Source organism: Scyliorhinus torazame, chromosome 5, assembly GCF_047496885.1.
Source record: "Scyliorhinus torazame isolate Kashiwa2021f chromosome 5, sScyTor2.1, whole genome shotgun sequence".
Classification (NCBI taxonomy): Eukaryota; Metazoa; Chordata; class Chondrichthyes; order Carcharhiniformes; family Scyliorhinidae; genus Scyliorhinus; species Scyliorhinus torazame.
The window spans coordinates 253,330,372-253,350,362 of NC_092711.1; the positions used below are offsets into that span (position 1 = coordinate 253,330,372).

At 45.3% G+C, this 19,991-nt stretch overlaps 1 protein-coding gene across 2 annotated transcripts in view; it reads right to left on the reverse strand.

Moving 5' to 3' along the window:
- srpx2 (sushi-repeat containing protein X-linked 2) overlaps window positions 1-17,235 on the reverse strand; it is a 122,646-nt gene extending 105,411 nt beyond the window's left edge. For both annotated transcript variants that reach the window (XM_072505360.1, XM_072505359.1), the window contains exons 1-2: window positions 17,117-17,235; window positions 16,743-16,869 (exon numbers count right to left, since the gene is read on the reverse strand). In XM_072505360.1, coding sequence (XP_072361461.1) covers window positions 16,743-16,812 — 70 coding nt within the window. In that variant the 5' untranslated portion in view covers window positions 16,813-16,869; window positions 17,117-17,235. The remainder of the gene's footprint in view (window positions 1-16,742; window positions 16,870-17,116) is intronic.
- Between the last annotated feature and the right edge of the window lie 2,756 nt (window positions 17,236-19,991).

Consider the following 19,991-nt stretch of genomic DNA (forward strand, 5'->3'; position numbering starts at 1 on the left):
CCGATGAACAGTGACAGCCGTGTGTACCATCTACAAGATGCACTGCAGTAACTCACCAAGGTTCCTTAGACAACACATTCCAAACCCATGACCACGACCATTTTGAAGGACAAGAGCAGCAGATACCTGAGAGACCCTCCACCTGGAGGTTCCCCTCCAAGTCACTCAACACCCTGACTTGGAAATATGTCGCCGTTCCTTCACTTTTGCTGGGGCAATATCCTGGAACTTCCTCCCTAACAGCACAGTGGGTGTACCTACACCTCAAGGATTGCAGCGGTTCAAGAAGGCAACTCACCAATACCTTCTGAAGGGCCACCAGGGAATGGCAATAAATGCTGACCTAACCAGTGATGCCCATATCCCGTAAATGAATTTTACATTTTTTTAATGGCTTTTATTTTATGGATTTTCAAATTTAGCACAGCTTCCCTATTAGCCAATCAAATCACAGCCCTCCTGTGATGTCACTTTTCAGTTTTTTCCACAGTCACCTTCCCAGACTGCACTCTGAATTTCTCCTGCTCACAGCCCCCAAAGTGAAGCACATAGGGCAGAGCTAACAGAGTGGCCAGGTTGGCAATAAACCTCCCATAGTAGTTGACAATCCCAAAAATAACTAAGTTCAGTGGCGTTCTTCAGGGTTGGGGCCTCTTTTATAGCACAAACCTTACCCTCCACTGGGTCCAGATCATCCCAGTCCACGTTATAACCGAGATACGTCAGCACTCTAGCACGGAACACACACTTGCTCCTTTTCAGCCAGGCGCCTACATGGGAAAACCACCACAGAACTTCCTGTATGTTTGCCATATGTTCCTTCTTTGTGGATTCAATGATGACCACATCATCCAGGTAGACGGCCATCTTGGGAAGACCCTGCAAGATATTCTCCATTAAAATCGCTGGAGCCGACTGTGGTATTAGCAGGTATTGCAGTACCCAAGAGGCTGTAGACCATTGGGTAAACCTAGGAGTTTACCATTGGCTGTTTGGTATGTAGCTCCGCCCTGACAGGCGGGGTATAAGAACCGGTGCCGTCCCAGCAGCCCTCATTCTGTACCAAAGCTGCTGGGGAACAGATCTAGTCTATTAAAGCCTTCAGTTATGTTACAACCTCGTCTTTGAGTTTAATTGATCGTGCATCACCGACGCAACTACAAATCGGAGGCGGGTGTACTCAAACAACTGATGAGTGTTGATGGTTGTGAACTTTCTAGACTCCGGGTTGAGCTCCAGCTGCAAATAAGCATGGCTTCCAGCTTCATGAACGAGCATTCTCCAGCTAATCTGGCGTACAAATCATCTACCCGAGCCATTGGGTAATGGTCCAGACGTGAAGGCCTATTCACGTGAGCTTGAAATCTCTGCAGAGGCGGACGGTCTTATCAGGCTTCATTACTGGCACCGGAGGCGTGACCCATTCTGCAAACCTGACCAACGCCCAGATCCTGCAGGCTCCAAAGTTCCGCATCTACCTTCGCAAGCAGCGCGTACGAACAGGCCTCGCCCTGAAAAATTGGGGTTGAGCAGCAGTATCAAATTGATCTGGCTTTGGCCCCCTTTATCCTGTCCTGGCATTTCAGGAACACCTCAGAGTATTTACCCAACACATAATATAGGTCGCCGGTGCCCATTCGAAAGATCTGTTGCCAGTGGAAATGGTGAGCTCTTCTCTCGACCCAACAAATTTGGCCCCGGTCCCTGCACTGCAACAAGGAAGTCGGACTGACTGCCGTCCATACATTATCAGCATCAAGGTGATCCCCACAATCTTTAAGGGTTCCCCAGTGTAGGTCTTCAATCATGTTGTTTAATTGCGCAATGTCAGAGGCATGATCTCTGCAGTTGCCGAAATGTGCGGTGGTCCACAATAGAGGCGGCAGCACATGTGCCAATTTTCATGATCACTGGATGACCATGTACCTGCAGTGTGATCCATATCGGTGCAACTTTCAGAGTTGTGACACCATTAACAGTCCTCCTTCTCGGGGCATCTATGTGCAAGACCCTGGTTCATGGCGACCTTGGCAGCGGGCGCAAGTGGCATTCTCTGCGCCGATATTGGAGGCCCTGAGCATAACTGGCCTGCCGACCAGACAGTCCGAAATGCAGCCCGTTCTCCCCTCATCCTCAGGAGAGGTATCCCACCGGCCAGCGGTAGGGCGCAAGATTCGAACTCTGCCGCGGACTTTGTGGTAGTCACCACTAGTGGTATATTGTATGTATTATGGCACTGCCCGTATATTAGAGGTACAATGGTAAGTCCCTGCCTGCTGGCACCACCCAGCAGGCGGCGAAGAATGTGTGTGCTCTTCTGTGCTGCAGCCATTCTGGTTCCAGCTCCAGGAGGCACAGCATCTTGTTCAATAAAGCCTTGATTGTTCCACCATTCTCGTCTTGTGGTAATTGACGGTGCATCAGACTTCTCATTAGGACTGTCCTTTTGGAGGAAGTCTGGCCAGAGTGGCACCATCTCGTGATGCCGACGGAGTTCAATAAGGAGGGTGTGCCAAACTATGTATGCCGTAATCCATGGACCCCTGCAGCTCCAGCCTGCCTTTCTCTGCATGCTCTTGAGATAGGGAAAGTTCAATGAGCTGGCCCCCTATCTGGGACACTTGTACTCCACGAGTCCCACGGGGAGATCAATGATTGTTTCCCCTTGGTCCTCACGGGGATGACGATACAGGATTTTCAGGTGCCTTGATCCTACCCTCTGGAACTCCTTCCCTCAACTATTCCAGCTCTGTAATTCTTTAATATTCTCCATAATATCCATCCTACTGGCCTAAATTTCAGTGAGCTTTCCCAACACTTACACTGTGGTTCGAAACCCACTCCTTTTTTATTCCCCTGTGAGTGCTGAGACCTTTTGTGACAGTAAAGATATTGTTGATAACTAAAGGCTGCTGCTAAGAACAGTTGTTAGAACTCATGCTGAAATGTCCTAACAAGTTTCAACTACTAACTTTAACACAGTTGAAGGATATCACATAATAATCCAGGTTAAAATACTTGAAATCAATGAATAAAGTAATTGATGTTAAAAAAAAATCTGATTCACCTACAATATGATGGGTCACTGCTGAGAAATAGTTTGTAAATCTGACGTCTTCTACTTAAATGCAGTCAGCAAACTCAAAGCAACAGCTTCTAAACCATTCGGCAAATTTGGTTTGTTGATTAAAGGTTTTCAGATTTCCTGATCACATCTGATGTAGGAACCTTCAGGATTTCTTCATAGTGTTCGCAAAATAAAAGTTTTTCAATGCATTGATTATGAGGTTCCCTTGGTGACTCATTAAATAATCGTATGCCAAATATGGTAAAGGGTGATATAGACCAAATCATTCCAAATTTACTCCCCAGTCTGTGCTGGGTTAGCCAGTCTGAGCCAGGTGATGACTCAGATACTACATCAGCCTGAGCTAAGGTAGAAGGATAGAAAATGCCCGGTCTTCAACTCTGCACAATTCACCAGGAGCACTTACTGGAAAGTGGACAAATATATACCCGCGTGAAGACAGAATGAGGCTCATCTTTAATGTGCTTATGCTAAATTAGCATGGAAATAACCAACAGTGCTTATACACAGTTAAACCAATCTTGTTGGCAGCGCATGCAGAATGTAACTATGAAGAATATGTGACGGTAGAAAAAAATTTGTTCTCTCGGTAGGAAATGGTAATCCTGAGGGGAATCGCGTCTGTGTGGGTGTGTTTTGAATTAATTCTACAATGAAAATTTCCAGAGAAAATGTAAGCATTTGCTCGTTTGGCTTTGCATTTAAGCTTTTGCTCTGAGTCATTGAAAAAGAATGCAATTGAAATTAATCAGCATTTACATCCCAACATGAGACGAGACAGGAATTCTTGACTCATTCCACAAAACAGTAAATACACTGATTTCCATTCCAGATGCAGAGCCTGTCACAAACAAGTACTTCAGTCTTTGCCATTTTATTCAGGTGGTCAGCTGAAGGGTTCTCTTCCTGAAATAATCAGATTCCTAAATGTACAGAAGAATGTAAAGGGACAGCTCCAGTTGTACTGTTTATTTGCTGCATGCATCAGCAGGAGGCCCAAAGTTAGAACTTGCCAGTACCATTTCAAGCTAACCAGCACCTATTTAGGAACTGAATCTGATCTGGCAAACAGTACCCCCTACTCACCTCTCTATCAGACTAGTACCTGGCATTTATATGTTCCCCACACCTTCTCACTTAGCACTGCTGTGTGCCTCACATTCACACGGCACAACTTATAAACAGCCACATCCCAACACATTGCACCATACTCACTGGCACACTCTCTCTCTCTTGCACGATAAGGTGGAGCTGCGGCAGGGAATAGGCAAGACCAACTTTCTGCCATGCAAGCTCAGAATGCTGCCGTCAGGAAGGGTGAGGATCACAGTGTGCGAAGGGCTGGCACGGTACCACAGTGACCTAGCAATCTACCCTCCAATAGATCATTGGAATTGCTGAGGTACAACACCAGATAATGGCAATGGCTCCACATTGCTGTCTTCTCCCAGGAAGATGGCTTGCAAATCCCGACTCTTGCCAGTATTCTTGTTGCTGTCTGTTTGCCCGCCAACCAGCCAAGAATGCTGTCACCTTACAAAGGTCATCTTACAAAGCATTCTCTTCCAGTCAGGGACTGCATAGGAGCATCAGGACAGGCAAAAACACAAGTGAACCTCGCCGTCGGGAAATCAGCCCATTGGAGGCAGAGAATCGCGGAGGCCCCGGAGAATGCCGGCTCAGGCCCGCTAATGATATGCAAATGGTGTTTACTGTACTGGAATGCATTGATGCTGCTGTTGAGGCGATGGAGAATTGCAATTTGGCGTGAAATCGGCACCAGTCACGACTTTTGCGTTGGAACCGAAAAATAGGCACAAGGGAAATGCACAATCATGGACCCGGCAAATCCCGCACCCTTTTTCATTGGAATCGATTGTGTTCCATGTAGTGCCAGTGCTAGCCCCTCCACAGTCGCTGAATTGGTCCAGATTTGGCACCAGTTTTGCTGTTGTGAAAGTCCACAAATCCTGCCCGGCATTAGTCTCAGGAACGGAGAATCCAGCCCAACATTTCCTCCCCCCTTTAAATCAAAGGCCCCTGACATAATGAACAGGATAACATTAGCAATCAATTAGCGATATGAACACTCAATCATCAACAATCGTCAATATGTCAGACATTCCGGAGATCGCCGTTCTCTGTGTGGTTGTCAGCAAACCTCAGGCGCCTGCTTTTTTAAAAAAAATGTATTTTGTTACAAACATGTATTAAAATAGGTTACAGCAAATAAACACCCTGGGAAACATACTTCCCAGCATTCAACTATACAGTCTGTACAGATTTCCCCCCATTTTCACCCTCTCCTACCCCCCCCTCCCCACGATGAACAGCTCCTCAAACAGGGTCACAAACAGCCCCCACCTTTTCTCAAACCCCCCTGCAGAGCCCCTTAACTCATACTTTATCTTCTCTAACCGCAGGAAGTCGTACACGTCACCCAACCAAGCCGCTACCCCCGGTGGCGATGTCGACTGACACTCCAGTAAAATTTGCCGACCTGCAATCAGAAAGTCGAAAGCCACTACATCGGCCTTCCTCCTCTCCTTGAGCTCCGGCTTCTCTGAAACTCCAAATATCGTCACCAAAGGGTTCAGGTCCACTTTCTCCTCCACTATCCTGGATAAGACCTCGAACACTCACGGCCAAAATCGTCCCAATTTTTCGCAACCCCAAAACATGTGCGTGTGATTCGCTGGCCCCTGCCCACACCTCTCACACTCATCCGCTATCCCCTAAAAGAACCCACTCATTCTCCCCCGAGTCATATGTGCCCTGTGCACCACCTTAATCTGTATCAGGCTCATCCTTGCTCAAGAGGAGGTCCCGTTTATCCTATGCAGTGCCTCATTTCATACTCTCCAATTGATCTCCCATCGCAACTCCGCTTCCCATTTCTCCTTGATCTTCACCACCCGCTCACCTCCCTGCTCCCTCAAACACTTGTATATATCCCCAATTCTTTCCTCCCCTTCCACATCTGGAAGCAGTAGTCGCTCCAGCAGGGTGTGTCCCGGCAACCTAGGGAACCCCCTCCAGACTTTTAGCGCAAAGTCCCTAACCTGCAGATACCTGAACTCACTCCCCCTCGGCAGCTCTACCCTCTCCCTTAGCTCCTCCAGACTGGCGAACCCTTCCTCCAAATACAGATAGGCTTTTTAGTGCTTGCTTCAACTTCTGGTGTGATCGGGTTGGTGTGAGTGTTGTCAGTGGTTATCTTAACCACAGACGACGTAATGGTCTGAAGTTGACTCAGTATTTGATTCCCAATTGAGGTGCTGTTTTCTCCGATTCGAATTGATTAGTGTCAGGTTCTTGGGAAGGTCTAGGCCGTCTCTTGACACAGTTGGATTTGGACTCGCTGTTAGTTCTGCCTCTGATGGATTGGTACTCGTTGCCCAAAGTTGATCCACATGACTTCTGCATATTACATCGTCTTGGGCTTGTATGGTGTAGAAGACCTGTCCTATCTGTGCTAACATGGCAGCAGAAATTCACTTTTCACTTGCCAGAGCCTCTTGACCCTGGCAAAAAACACGTTTTGCCTCGTTCTCCCACCGTGTAACCTAATCCTGCTGCTTTTTTCCGACTATTTATTTTGTCTTGGGTGGCTTTAGCAAATCAAATGCTCTGAATAATTGATCTTTAACCAGAAACAACGCTGAAGAAACTTATGTTGTTGACTGCACAGTATTCCTGTACGTGAGCAGGAATTGACTCAAACATTTGGACAATGAACCTTGTGCTCTAGTTACCTTTTAGTGAATGTGTTATAACCCTGTGCGGGACTCATCCAGCTGGGGATGATTGTTCCATGCAGGGTTATAACAGAATGCTTCATCGCCTGTGCAAAGTGTTCTGCCCCAATTTGTGGCAGGGTGGTAAGGAGTGAATTGGATGTGTTGAATTCCACTCCATGATGGCAATTTCAGGTCATTTCAAGTGAGCACCAATTAGAAAGAGAAACATTCACCCTTCAAAAGGTGTGGCGTAATCAACATGTACCCAATGCCAGGCCCCTTTTGTCCACTTCCATGGATGCATTGGGGCTAATGACGGCAGGTTCCACACTTTTGCACAAGACAAACATATTGCCACCTTCTTCTTGGTTTCGGCATCTAGCCCAAGTCACCAAAAATATCTCCTTGTTATTATCATAGAATTTACAGTGCAGAAGGAGGCCATTCAGCCCATTGAGTCTGCACCAGCTCTTGGAAAGAGCACCCTACCCAAGGTCAACACCTCCACCCTATCCCCATAACCCCACCCAACACTAAGGACAATTTTGGACACTAAGGGCAATTTATCATGGCCAATCCACCTAACCTGCACATCTTTGGACTGTGGGAGGAAACCGGAGCACCCGGAGAAAACCCACGCAGACACGGGGAGGATGTGCAGACTCCGCACAGACAGTGACCCAAGCCGGAATCGAACCTGGGACACTGGTGCTGTGAAGCAATTATGCTATCCACAATGCTACCATGCTGCCCTTGACTATTTATTTTGTCAAGGTTATCCTGGTTATGTCATTCATCCTTACAATACCTAATTGGTCTTTGTGTAATTGGTTTAATACATGGTTTTCTTAATAATGGTGGAATAGTGACTCTCATTCCCCCAGAGGAGACAACCTGCCTGTACAGATAACTCAGGTCTTCGGGTGGAATATGTCTTTAACTCAGGGTTTGCGCTTGAAGTCTTGACTGGAAGCACCATGTTCATAACCTCAGGCATTCGCTTTCCGGAGCACCTCACACCAGAACCCCTCCTCCATACCCTCTCCCAACTCGTCCTCCCACTTTGCTTTGATCCCTTCCAGTGGTGCCTTCTCCTCTTCCAAAATAGCTCCGTAAACCACCTACGGTGTAGGTTTTTAACACTATCTTCGAGGGTTGCAGGGCAATATGCTGGAACCTTTCTTGATAAACAGTCTCTGGCGAGATGGTTGCTCCAGTATCCACCTCCATCTTCACCCGCTGACCATCCAGTAATGGAGTGACCCATTATCGGTCTGTTAATAGCTAGTACATTAAATGGCAGTTCATCTTCGGACTGTGACTCAAGTTCCTTCTCACTTCCCTTTTGTACCACGTGGACACTTTTTCCTTGTTTCAGCTTGCCATTTGTTTTATTTGGCTCTTGCTTCCTCTCCTTTGCTTCTTTCTCAAAAAAAAGCCTGTGCAATGTGGCCTTTTCTGCCACAATTCTTGCACATGATGCCTTTGCACCAACAATCTGCTGCTGAGTGCCTGGTTTTTGCACTCCTAAGGCAAGTGTGAGTCTGTGTGTGCGTTTGAGTTTCGGCCGACATCTTGTGAATTCTTGTGCTTGAACTCAACAGCTGAGCTTCTTTGTCTGCTAATTCCATGGATACTCCCAAAGTATCATATATCCCAGTTAGAAAACTTCCAGAAATACAATATACCCAGTCAAAGTGTTTCTGAATCAACCCAGGTTTTATTCTCAAGTAAAAATGTGGATCTATGACACAGATGAGGCACAGTTGGGGATTTTTGGTCTTCCTGGGATATATGTGAAACATGTATATACGTTGTCTCAGCAGCATTCCTGCCATTTCCACATTTACCTTACAAAAGAATTGGCAATGATTTTCCTTAATGTAGTCGTGTCTCAAATTCTGCTATCCAAAGACCGGAATGGTCCAAAAAACAAACATTTTTAGAAAATGCCATGTATCAATTTTAATTGAGTAAAATAAAAAATAATTTACCTGGTCAATTTGGGAAGGTGCCTCTTTGGCGCAGTGTGGCTTGTGTACCAGTCTATTCCTGTGCTCTAAGCAACCCTTGGCTCCTCCCGATCCATCTTGACTCAAACCATCCATGGTCTGAACCACCCAACCCAAAATCCAGCAAGGTCTGAAACTCAGCAGGACCTCAGTTCCCAGGTTGCTGATTTTGAGGCACTGAATCTGAATTGGCTCACAACAGAAAAATGGATATCTGCAGCGCACACCCACGGCACTATTACTCATTGGCCCAGACCTTTGCAGATGGCAGTGAAGTGATTGCTGTTGACCTTGACAAAAACTGCAAACAGAAATCTAGCAATCGCTGTAGTGGCAGTTTTCCCTTTCTCCAACAGCAGTTTAGCACAGGGCTAAATCGCTGGCTTTGAAAGCAGACCAAGGCAGGCCAGCAGCACGGTTCAATTCCCATACCAGCCTCCCCGAACAGGCGCTGGAATGTGGCGACTAGGGGCTTTTCACAGTAACTTCATTGAAGCCTACTTGTGACAATAAGCGATTTTCATTTCATTTCATCTGCCACCAAGTGAAGGGGATCTCCCGACATCCAACAGCAGTATTATCAATGAACAAGATAATCAACCAATCACAGTTAAGCATTCTCACAGGCAGAAAACCAGACAGCAGAATGCTCTGAATGTTTCACTTTTATTAAAATTTTGCAGAGTGAAGTAAATGATTGGGACGTATATATGAGATTAAGGGAAAGCTGAACTATCATAAACTTTAAAAATTAAAAAAGGATTTTTTTTATTGCAGTGGAGAAATTTGACATTCCACAAATATTTTCTCCATGCGCAACTGGGGTGGGCCCTACTGCTGCCTAAATTAATAGCCATTGGTCCCCTTGCAGCAACAGGGCTCTTGCATGCAAGGCCAACATGTGCGAGGGCATTTAATGTGGTCTCCTTAATCCATCTTTGTAAGATGCAATGGCCCATTGATGCTCTTCCTCAGATCCCCTGAGTATCCAAACAAGGAAACTAAATAAGGAAAAAATCTTCAGTTCCTAAGAGTACATGCGATATGATTTTTAAAAGGCAAGATTGGAATTAATTTCTAGTGCCTTCACAAAGTCCAGGATCCTCGTCAGGGCCTCCATGAAACTCTCACATTTCTTAATTGGTCCATGTTCCATTACGGTTTACTCAATAAGAATTATGGGCCCAGATATTTGTTCAATATGTGACGTTATTCATTTTGAACCTGTTGTCTGCTTCTTCACTTAATGGTTAAGATAGTTGACATTATTTCAGGTCCCTCAGGATTTTTATTGGCACATTTTTCTTATCCCTCTGTTCCAGAAGTTTGAGCTAAGATTCATAGCTGCAGAATAGAAGGAGCTTTAACCCATGCCTGACAATACTGAGATTGATTGCCAAACCATAAGAGTATTCCAGTTCCTTGTAATACCTCCCTCACTTTGATGAATACAAAAATAATCAATTCAAAAAAATGTATCAATTAATAAGATTGCAATTGTTTTGCTCTGAATACATAGGACATACAGGCATCTCTGTCACAGTCTTCCTCTCCCCTAAGTACCCCCCTCCCACACCCACAACTCCCAGGTTTTTCAGGAATCCCAGCAGCTGATCTTGTCACTTACGAGGTAAGGGTCCCATGCTCAGAGTGACAAGACATGGACAATGGCAGATAGAGTGAGTGTTCAGTGGTTATGGCAAAAGAACTGGGACCATGAATGAAACAACTGTTTACAGGTGAAGGACCCTTCAGGAAGAGGATTTATGTTTCCTTTAAACACACACGAGGAAGGCAATTGGAAATCACCTCTTGTATTTTTTACCGCCGCCATATTGTTCATTGAAATTGAAAATGGGAAGTTCCTCTGAGCAACTGAAGAAGAAAGCATGAGACTGCGAGTCATGAAGAAATTAGCAGAGAAGCTGTCCTTGCGGGCATATCACCACTACACGCATGACATGTCCATTGTTCAAAGGAGCGTACCATTCGGGTACATAGATTGAAGAAATTCAGCAACACTGGCTTAGGAGCTCATTAAAAACAAGAAGACACAACAAAATAATAGACAAGTGAGCAAGCCAAATTTCAACCACATGCATAGGTCCACATGCATGGGTAAACAAAACAGTGATACGTTTACTCCATTTATAATTTGTAATCCTGTGGCCTCAATTTTAACTTCAGGTCAGTTTAAAATGGGTGTGCCCTAGTATGAGTTAGAAACTTACCCACTGCTCTGGAAATGATGCCTAGGATATTTTTTACTCCAAAGCCTCGTTTAAATCCCAATAATTAACTGCATTCAAGTTGATGCAGCAGAAAATTACCGTTCCTCCTACACCTTCAAGGGAAGTAGAAAAAAACATAAACTTCTATCTTTGGACATCTACTACTTTTCTGCTGGATTGCCTTGGCAAGATAAAAAATCTCAAAACCCATTGGCTTTGGAAAATTTGTCCTGCTTCCTGCTAAGGTTAACAAGTGAACATCCAAATCTGACAGCTTTAGGGCAGGTAAGTAGCTTGGGCTGTTCCAGCAAAACAGTCCCTCAGTTTCTGCCAGACTGGTTGGGTTAAAATCATGTGAGTTAAATGGTAGGAACGTGGGACTAGGAGTAGACCATTCGGCCCCTTAAGATTGTTCCATCATTCAATTATATGATGGCTGAACCTTTCCAGTTTCAGCTACAAATTCCTCAATACCCTTAACTAATTAAAATCTATCAATCTCCTTAAGTTCAAATTCTACCAGCATCTACAACGTTTTGGAAAGAGTCTTCCTGATTTCTATTATTGTAATCTGTGTCAATTTAAATTTGGAATTTTTGGAAATTGATTTTGCATACCAATCATTCCACAATGGCATCCCTGTCTAGGTACACCCTCACTAAAACTTAAGCATTCTTGCTGTCGATTTTTGTGGAGCATGTCAGAAGTTACAAAATGGAAGGCAAATACCTGACGTTAGTTAACGGAGTTCTGTTTTCCTCAAGAACGATGTGGCAAATTCATTATTGGCTTCCAAAGACAGAAAAGCCACCATCTGTCATTTTCATCATGACAATATCAAATTAACTTGTCGATGAAGGATTTAATATAGTTCAGTACAATATAAATTATTCAAACTGTGCTCCTCAAGACTATAGTCTGTACTTTAGAAAATTATATATATCTATTTGGGAATGTCATGCTTCTACTCATAGGAACTGTTATTTTTTAGTATTCATATCAACTCCAAAGATGATCCAGGAGCATATTCTGAGTTGACACAACAGATGTTAGCAACAACTCCCCCTAATACTCTGCACATGAAGCATTCTGCTGCAGTGGCAATTTCTTTTCATAGCTTTGCAAATAAGTGAAAATACCATTCACAGATGCATAACTTTGAGTTACGGACTCATCCTGAATTCAAACAAGTGCATATATGGCGAGGGACAATAGACTTCCAATTCGCATGACATTGGACATTTTCTAACAACTCAGATAAATAAATTGTAACTTGTACAACAAATCTTTGACAGCACAAATTTAGAAATCTCACAGAGGAAATAATAGGCAGCAATATTTCTGAATGAAAAAAATAAGACCATGCCAAAGCTTGAAAATATCACTGTGTCAAGCCTGGGAAGAGAATGCACAGGGGATTAAAGATTAGATGAGCACAACAAATCTTTACCACAATTTATTGACGGTCTCACAAACTTCAGCATTGTGATGATTCTTCCCGTGCAGCAGTCAGTTAAGTGATTGTGAAAGTTGTTGTTACTTATACTACATAAAAGTGCCTTCCCCCCTCCCCAACTGCAACGCCCCCATTCACCCCCACTCCTGAAACTTATTTTATCGGTTAAGTATTAAATATTGGGTTGAATTATCTTGCTTCCTTTTGGAAGAGATCATTTTGCTTCCTATTGGAAAGGATCAGATTAGCTGTTGGATGGAACGTTTTCCAGTTTCCCAAATCACCTTTACTCCGTGAAACTCCAGAATTGGTATAATAGAACATAGAACATAGAAAATACAGCACAGAACAGGCCCTTCGGCCCACGATGTTGTGCCGAACCTTTGTCCTAGATTAATCATAGATTATCATTGAATTTACAGTGCAGAAGGAGGCCATTCGGCCCTTTGAGTCTGCACCGGCTCTTGGAAAGAGCACCCTACCCAAACTCAACACCTCCACCCAACACCAAGGGCAATTTTGGACATTAAGGGCAATTTATCATTGGCCAATTCACCTAACCTGCACATCTTTGGACTGTGGGAGGAAACCGGAGCACCCGGAGGAAACCCACGCAGACACGGGGAGGACGTGCAGACTCCGCACAGACAGTGACCCAAGCCGGAATCGAACCTGGGACCCTGGAGCTGTGAAGCAATTGTGCTATCCACAATGCTACCGTGCTGCCCTTAAGAACAACTAAATCTACACTATATCATTTTACCGTAATCCATATACCTATCCAATAGCTGCTTGAAGGTCCCTAATGTTTCCGACTCAACTACTTCCACAGGCAGTGCATTCCATGCCCCCACTAATCTCTGGGTAAAGAACCTACCTCTGATATCCCTCCTATATCTTCCACCTTTCACCTTAAATTTATGTCCCCTTGTAATGGTTTGTTCCACCCGGGGAAAATGTCTCTGACTGTCTACTCTATCTATTCCCCTGATCATCTTATAAACCTCTATCAAGTCGCCCCTCATCCTTCTCCGTTCTAATGAGAAAAGGCCTAGCACCCTCAACCTTTCCTCGTAAGACCTACTCTCCATTCCAGAATAATTGCTGCTGGGCGTTTGAGCTCGAACGCTCTTACCGTTCTCATTTTCCGATATTCCTAAACCTCCTGGTGGCACTTGATGCTCATTTTAATTCATTAAAACCGTCGCAGCTTTATAACCTCAATAAATCTCAGCTGTGTTCAATCAACAATATTTTACAGCTAACTTTTTAGCTAATCACCCTTTGGCAATTCACCAAACTGGAGTTGAATGGAAAAGCAGTAAATCCTAAAGTACTGTACAAGAAAGCAGAAAGCCAGCAATTTTCTCAATTAACACCCTTAACCATTGTTTTTTTAAATATATTTCTACTTGTAAATATGTGATTTTCTCCAGCATTAATTGTGAATCATTGGCACATAAATGAGAGGGAAAGCACTCCCCATTACAAGACACTAAGGCTACGATTTAATATAGAAATCTTTATTCTTCTCTAAGTAGAATTAAATAGTTCAGCTGAGTTCCATCTCAGGGGGAGCCCCTACAGAACTAATTCTCCAGGCGTCACAATGAAAGTCCAGGCCTAAGCTGACCTGCCTTCCCTCCCCCTTCCTTCGCCTCCCTCTCTCCCCCTCCCATCTCCCCATTCACCTCTCACCCCATCCCCATCTCCCCCCTCCCCCATTCCCAACCCATCCATAAGAAATAGGAACAGGAATAGACCATTTGGCCCCTCGAGTCTGCTCCACCATTCGACAGGATGATGGCTGACCCGACTTTTCTCACATCCACTTTCTTGCCCTTTCTCCATAACCCTTGATTCCCTTATTGATCAAGAATCTATCTTAGCCTTAAAGATACATACGGACTCTGTCGACATAGCTTTCTGTAGCAAGGAGCTCCAAAGACTCACAGCCCTCTGAGAAAAGAAAGTCTTCCTCATCTCAGTCTTAAATTAGCTCCTCTTTATTCTGAGACTATGCCCTCTGGTCTTAGACTCTCCCCTGGGGATTAACATCCTCTCAGCATTTATCCTGTCAAGCCCCTTAAGAATCCTACATGTTTCGATGAGATCATCCCTCATTCTTCTAAATTCCAATGAGTAGAATCCCAACCTATTTAGCCTTTGCACATAAAACAATCTCTCCATACCGGGGATTATCCTCGTGAACTTCCTCTGAACTTCCTCCAATGAAATAATGCGGTGAATTCTCCACCCTCAGTTGCATGTTTCTTGGCAGCATGCCATCGTTGGCAGCAGGATTCTCCATTCCCACCGCTGCCCAACGGGATTTCACATTGTTGACACCCCCACGCCACCAGGGGCGGGGGGTTGTGCTGCTGTTGGAACAGAGAATCCTGCCAGTGGAGTATTCACCCCAATATCTTTTCATAGATGTGACCACACTGCTCACAGTAGTCCAGATGCGACCTCACCAATACCTTGTACAGTTGCAGTATCACTTCCCTACGTTTATACTCCAACCCCTTTGAAATAAGGGCCAACATTCCACGAGCCTTCCTGATTACCTGCCTCATCTGTGTGCTAGCTTTCTGTGTTCCGTGCATAAGTACCCCCAAGTTGCTTTGTGTTGCAGCTTTCTGCAGATTTTTCTTCATTTAAATAATAGTCTGTTATTTTGTTCTCCCTTCCAAAAGGAACTTCCCATATTCCCACATTATGCTTCGTTTGACAACTTTTTGCCCATTTATTAAGCCATCAATATCTCTTTACAAACTGTTTGTAGACCTTTTTGTGTCGACTGTACATTTGGCTAAGTTTGTTTGCTTCCTTCCTCCAAGTCATTAATATACATTGTAAACAGTTGTGGTCCCAGCACTGATCCCCATGGAACCCCACTAATTACAGGTCGCCAATCTGGAAAAGAACCTCTCTCCCAATCCCCATCGACCCTCTGCCTATCCCCACCTTGACCCTCTCCATCTCCACCATCCCCACCACCCCATCTCCCTTCTCCAACCCCCCTCTCCCCATCCCCATCCCCCTTATCCCCATTCCCTTTCATTCCATCCCCCCTTCCCCATCCACATTATCCTCATCCCCATCCTCCTATCCCCATCTCCGCCCTCCCCACCAGTGCCAGAACCTTGCTACACGCCATTGTTACACCATTTGTATCTCCCCAATCTGACGCTTGCAAGTGTACTAGGAATGCCTGATTTTTGTCCTTCCCCAGTGGCCAACAGCCGCTTTCTCCCAGAAACAAGCAGCTGCCCGTCGCGATACGGGCTAGGCCCAATGGTTAACATGTGCTTAGCCTGTGCCTCACACATCTACACTGCTTTGCCATGTGCTGGTGCCCAGCCTCAAGCCAGGAGTTATAATTAGCTCCTTTTTCCTCGCTCTCTACCTCAATTAGGTCAGAATCAGCCACTCTGGGCAAAAGCAACAAATTCTTCTTATCAATTCCACTCAGTCAGCCTCATTAAAATAAATAGAAGCATTTCCTCAACAAACTAGCAGGCACACATCAAATAAACTGCTTTATAATGTACTTCCTCCCATTGAAACCACCTTCCATATAACAGAACTTATTGCACAAAAAAAGAGATACACTTTCTTTCAGTGGTCTACTGCATAAAGACATTGCTCGTTTTAGTATTAAGGGCAGCACAGTAGCACAGTGGTTAGCACAGTTTCTTCACAGCTCCAGGGTCACAGGTTCAATTCCCAGCTTGGATCACTGTCTGTGCGGAGTCTGCACGTTCTCCCCGTGTCTGCGTGGGTTTCCTCCGGGTGCTCCGGTTTCCTCCCACAGTCCAAAGATGTGCAGGTTACGTGGATTGGCCATGATAAAAAAAATTGCCCTTAGTGTCCAAAAAGGTTAGGTGGGGTTACTGGGTTATGGGGATAGGGGTGGAGGTGTGGGCGATCCAAGGGCTGGTGCAGACTCGATGGGCTGAATGGCCTCCTTCTGCAATGTAAATTCTTAGTGTTCAGTACTCCAGATTCTCTGTCTATCCTGAATTCCGCAGAGTCCCAGTTGGACCCCAGGGAGGTACTTCAGGTCTCCTGGCTCACTGAACAGTGCAGAGAAATCAATGGTTTCAGGGGAGGGTGAAAAAGTACAGGAAATAAATTGGAATTGAATGAAAATTCCCCAGCTCTTATATTGTCCTCAAATCACAAGAAAACGGAACAAAACCTACTCACCTTCATATCCATATCTGTATCCAACAGCTACCCCCACAGAGAGTGTCAGCAAAACTATTAGTCTTCTCATGTCCCGCTGCTGAACTGATGCTTTGGTTCAAATGTGTTTGAAACTTCGCAAGTCTATCTATGAATGAGATTGAAGAAAATCATTCAACTGTGCCATAAAGTTATTATTTCCATGGCAAAAGACATGTACAGTGCCCAAACAGGATAATAATGCATGAATCATACACGGATCTGAAGGACGGTCACGGACTTCGTTTAACTCCGCTGAAGGAAGGCGGACTTTCAGCCTTGCACCTTCCCCAAACAGTCAAGTGTTTTTGAGTGAACAGCAACTGACGAAAAGGGGAAAAGATAATGAATGTTACCTTTAGATTGTATTCCTCGTCTACCGTACAGGAGGATTTCCAACCCTGAACTTTGGTCGTTGATGGAGAGCAAGGAAACTGGCAAGGGGAGCGAATGACATCATTCTGTTACATCCAGTGAGGGGCTCCTTAAAGCTGCACTGTCCCTGCATCAGGCATTACCAGTAACTTCAATCAACCGCACCGAAAAGTTGCTTTAATTGACCACGGCGGGTTAAAAAAAAACTTTTTGTGCTGGATGGGAATCAATATTTTCCTCGTCGTATTATTTTCTGAATGTAAATAAGAAGCAGCTTCGCAGTGAAGATGGGAGAGTTTAACGTGTACTCTTGTTTTGAGGAAAATATGAATGAGTACTCACTTGCAAGCAACTGCCACATCAACCGCATTGGATAAAATTGCTTTGAAAATGGTTAAGCTTTTTTTTTCTGAACAGCAAGCATCCCCAGAAATGTGACATATGCAGTAGGTGGAGCGCTCTCCGTGGTGATAGAGGATGAGCACGATGCCACAGTTGACATGGTCACACACTGTCAGTCACCGCAAAAGCAGATAGCCAAAATATGGTTTTGAGGGCTGCAACATCAGCTCTGCTTTTTCATCCACTGACAATGACTGATGAGTTTTCCCAGAATTTTATGTTTTTATTCTGAAATTGCGAAGAGAATTGAACAAGATTTGAACAAATAAATATAAACTTTACTATGCATGGTCAGAATGAAAGAGTAATTTACTATATATCTTATATGCTAACATTCATGGTAAGTTGGAAGTCTATGTGAATTCAGGCAAACTCTGGTCGGACATGCCACACTACCCAATAAATGACAGTTTTGACCAAAATTCCATGGCTTTCTCAACAACCCATCCAGACATTAGTCACAATGTGAGTCAACCGACCTCACAAACTCCGTCACACTCATGAGAGTTTCCCAGATTCACCTTTGAAAATCTCATCTTGCAATTTTCTCCAAATGTCGCTTCAACTCAGGTGGATTTAACAATGGCCAAGTTACAGAGTTTCAATCTCACCTCAGATTCATTTCCCCTGGGTTCCGAGTCACTCAAACATCAACTTACAAGCACAATTTCATCTCTTCGGCTGTGCCAAGCAGAATACCACTGCTCCAAAGAGGTAACTTCACCCCAACGGACCGCAGTAAGGAATCACAACCTTTGGCTGTCTTCTTGGACCCTCAGGACTTCTTCTGAGCCTTCATCCCATATCAGGGTTTCTCTGGAGCCTATTTAACTTAAAGTCTGCTCCCTGAAGTCCTTTTCTCTAATTGGAACCTGTTTCTCTGCTCCTTCGTTTAAACTGAACCTAATTGGGACCTGTTACTGTCTCTTGTTTTTGCATTTTACCTGGGACTCCTCTTTCTCTTGGGATCTCTCTGTGTCCCCTCTATCTTGTCCCTTACCTGGGACATTTCTTGAGGCCTATCCCCTCTCCCTATCATGCTTCCTAGGTATGGTACTCTGCACCCAGTTAACTAACCCATATTTTTCATGCACTTCTTTTTTTCTTTATGTGCAAATATGTAGGTCCTGTCCTGGGCATGAAGGATGTAAAAATGTAGAACATCTATGTGTGGCACAGTGACACAGTGGTTAGCACTGCTGCCTCACTCCACCAGGGTCTATGTGGAGTGTGCACGTTCTCCCCGTGTGTGTGTGGGTTTCCTCCAGGAGGTCCGGTTTCCTCCCACAGTCCAAAGATGTGCCAACTGGAAGATTTTCAAACAGCGCTTCCAGCTCTTCCTCGAAGCCACGGACAGGGAGGGCACCTCGGATACCAGGAAGATTGCTCTTCCCCTCTCCACGGCCGGGGACCATGTCATCCACATTTTCAACTCACTCACCTTTGCAGATGACAAAGACAAGACGAAGTTCAAGACGGTTCTCCTCAAATTTGACACTCACTGCAGCGCAGAGGTGAATGAGAAGTTTTGAGTGCTGCATGTTCCAGCAGCGTTTGCAGGGTAAGGACGAACCTTTCCAATCCTTTATAATGCACCTCCGCATCCTTGCACAATCTTGCAGCTACGGGCCCACCTCCGACTCCATGATATGCGACCGCCATCGAGACCTGTGTCCTACATGAAAATGCCACCATTCGGTACTCCCATATACAAGCGGCTGAAACGGCACGGCAAGGTCCCCACGAGGCAGAACGGGTCCAAGTGATTGAGCACCTCCAGGGACTCAGCCTAGATGAGGGTGGCCATTTCGCGAGCTTTTCGCGGACTCCCGCGCTTGTGCGCACCAAACGAGGGGACGGCGACGTGGAGGAACGTAACACGCAGGCGCGCACCATGCATGACTGCACCGCGCATGCGCGGTCAAGCAGCGAACGTGCTGACATCACAACGTGCGGCAACTGTGGCTCCGCCCATTTAAAGCGGCAATGCCCTGCAAAATCTTGACAATGCCTACGATGTGGAAGACCTGCCCACTATGCTGCCTGCTGTCGAGCAGCTCAGCCTTCCAATTCATATCGCTTCAGCCAGCCTCGCAGGAATGTTCGGGCAATTCAACCCACGGTCACCGAGTCCGATTCTGACCTCCCACACAGCAGTGACACCGAGGACCCAAAGGCGCCTTTTTGAGTCGGTGTCGTAACGAAAAATAGGCTGTTCCCGAAGCAAAGACACCAGCCGCTGTCGGTATACAGCATCGATCCAGACGATGAGTGGTGTGCCACCCTGAGGGTAAACCGGTCCAAAATATGATTCCGTCTGGACACTGGTGCCTCTGCCAATCTCATGGCGTGGTCTGCTTTCCAAAGCCTTCGTGTCAAACCAACCATTCTTCCATCGGCCTGCCAGCTATTGGACTACAATGGTAACATCATTCCTGCTACCGTCTCATGCCA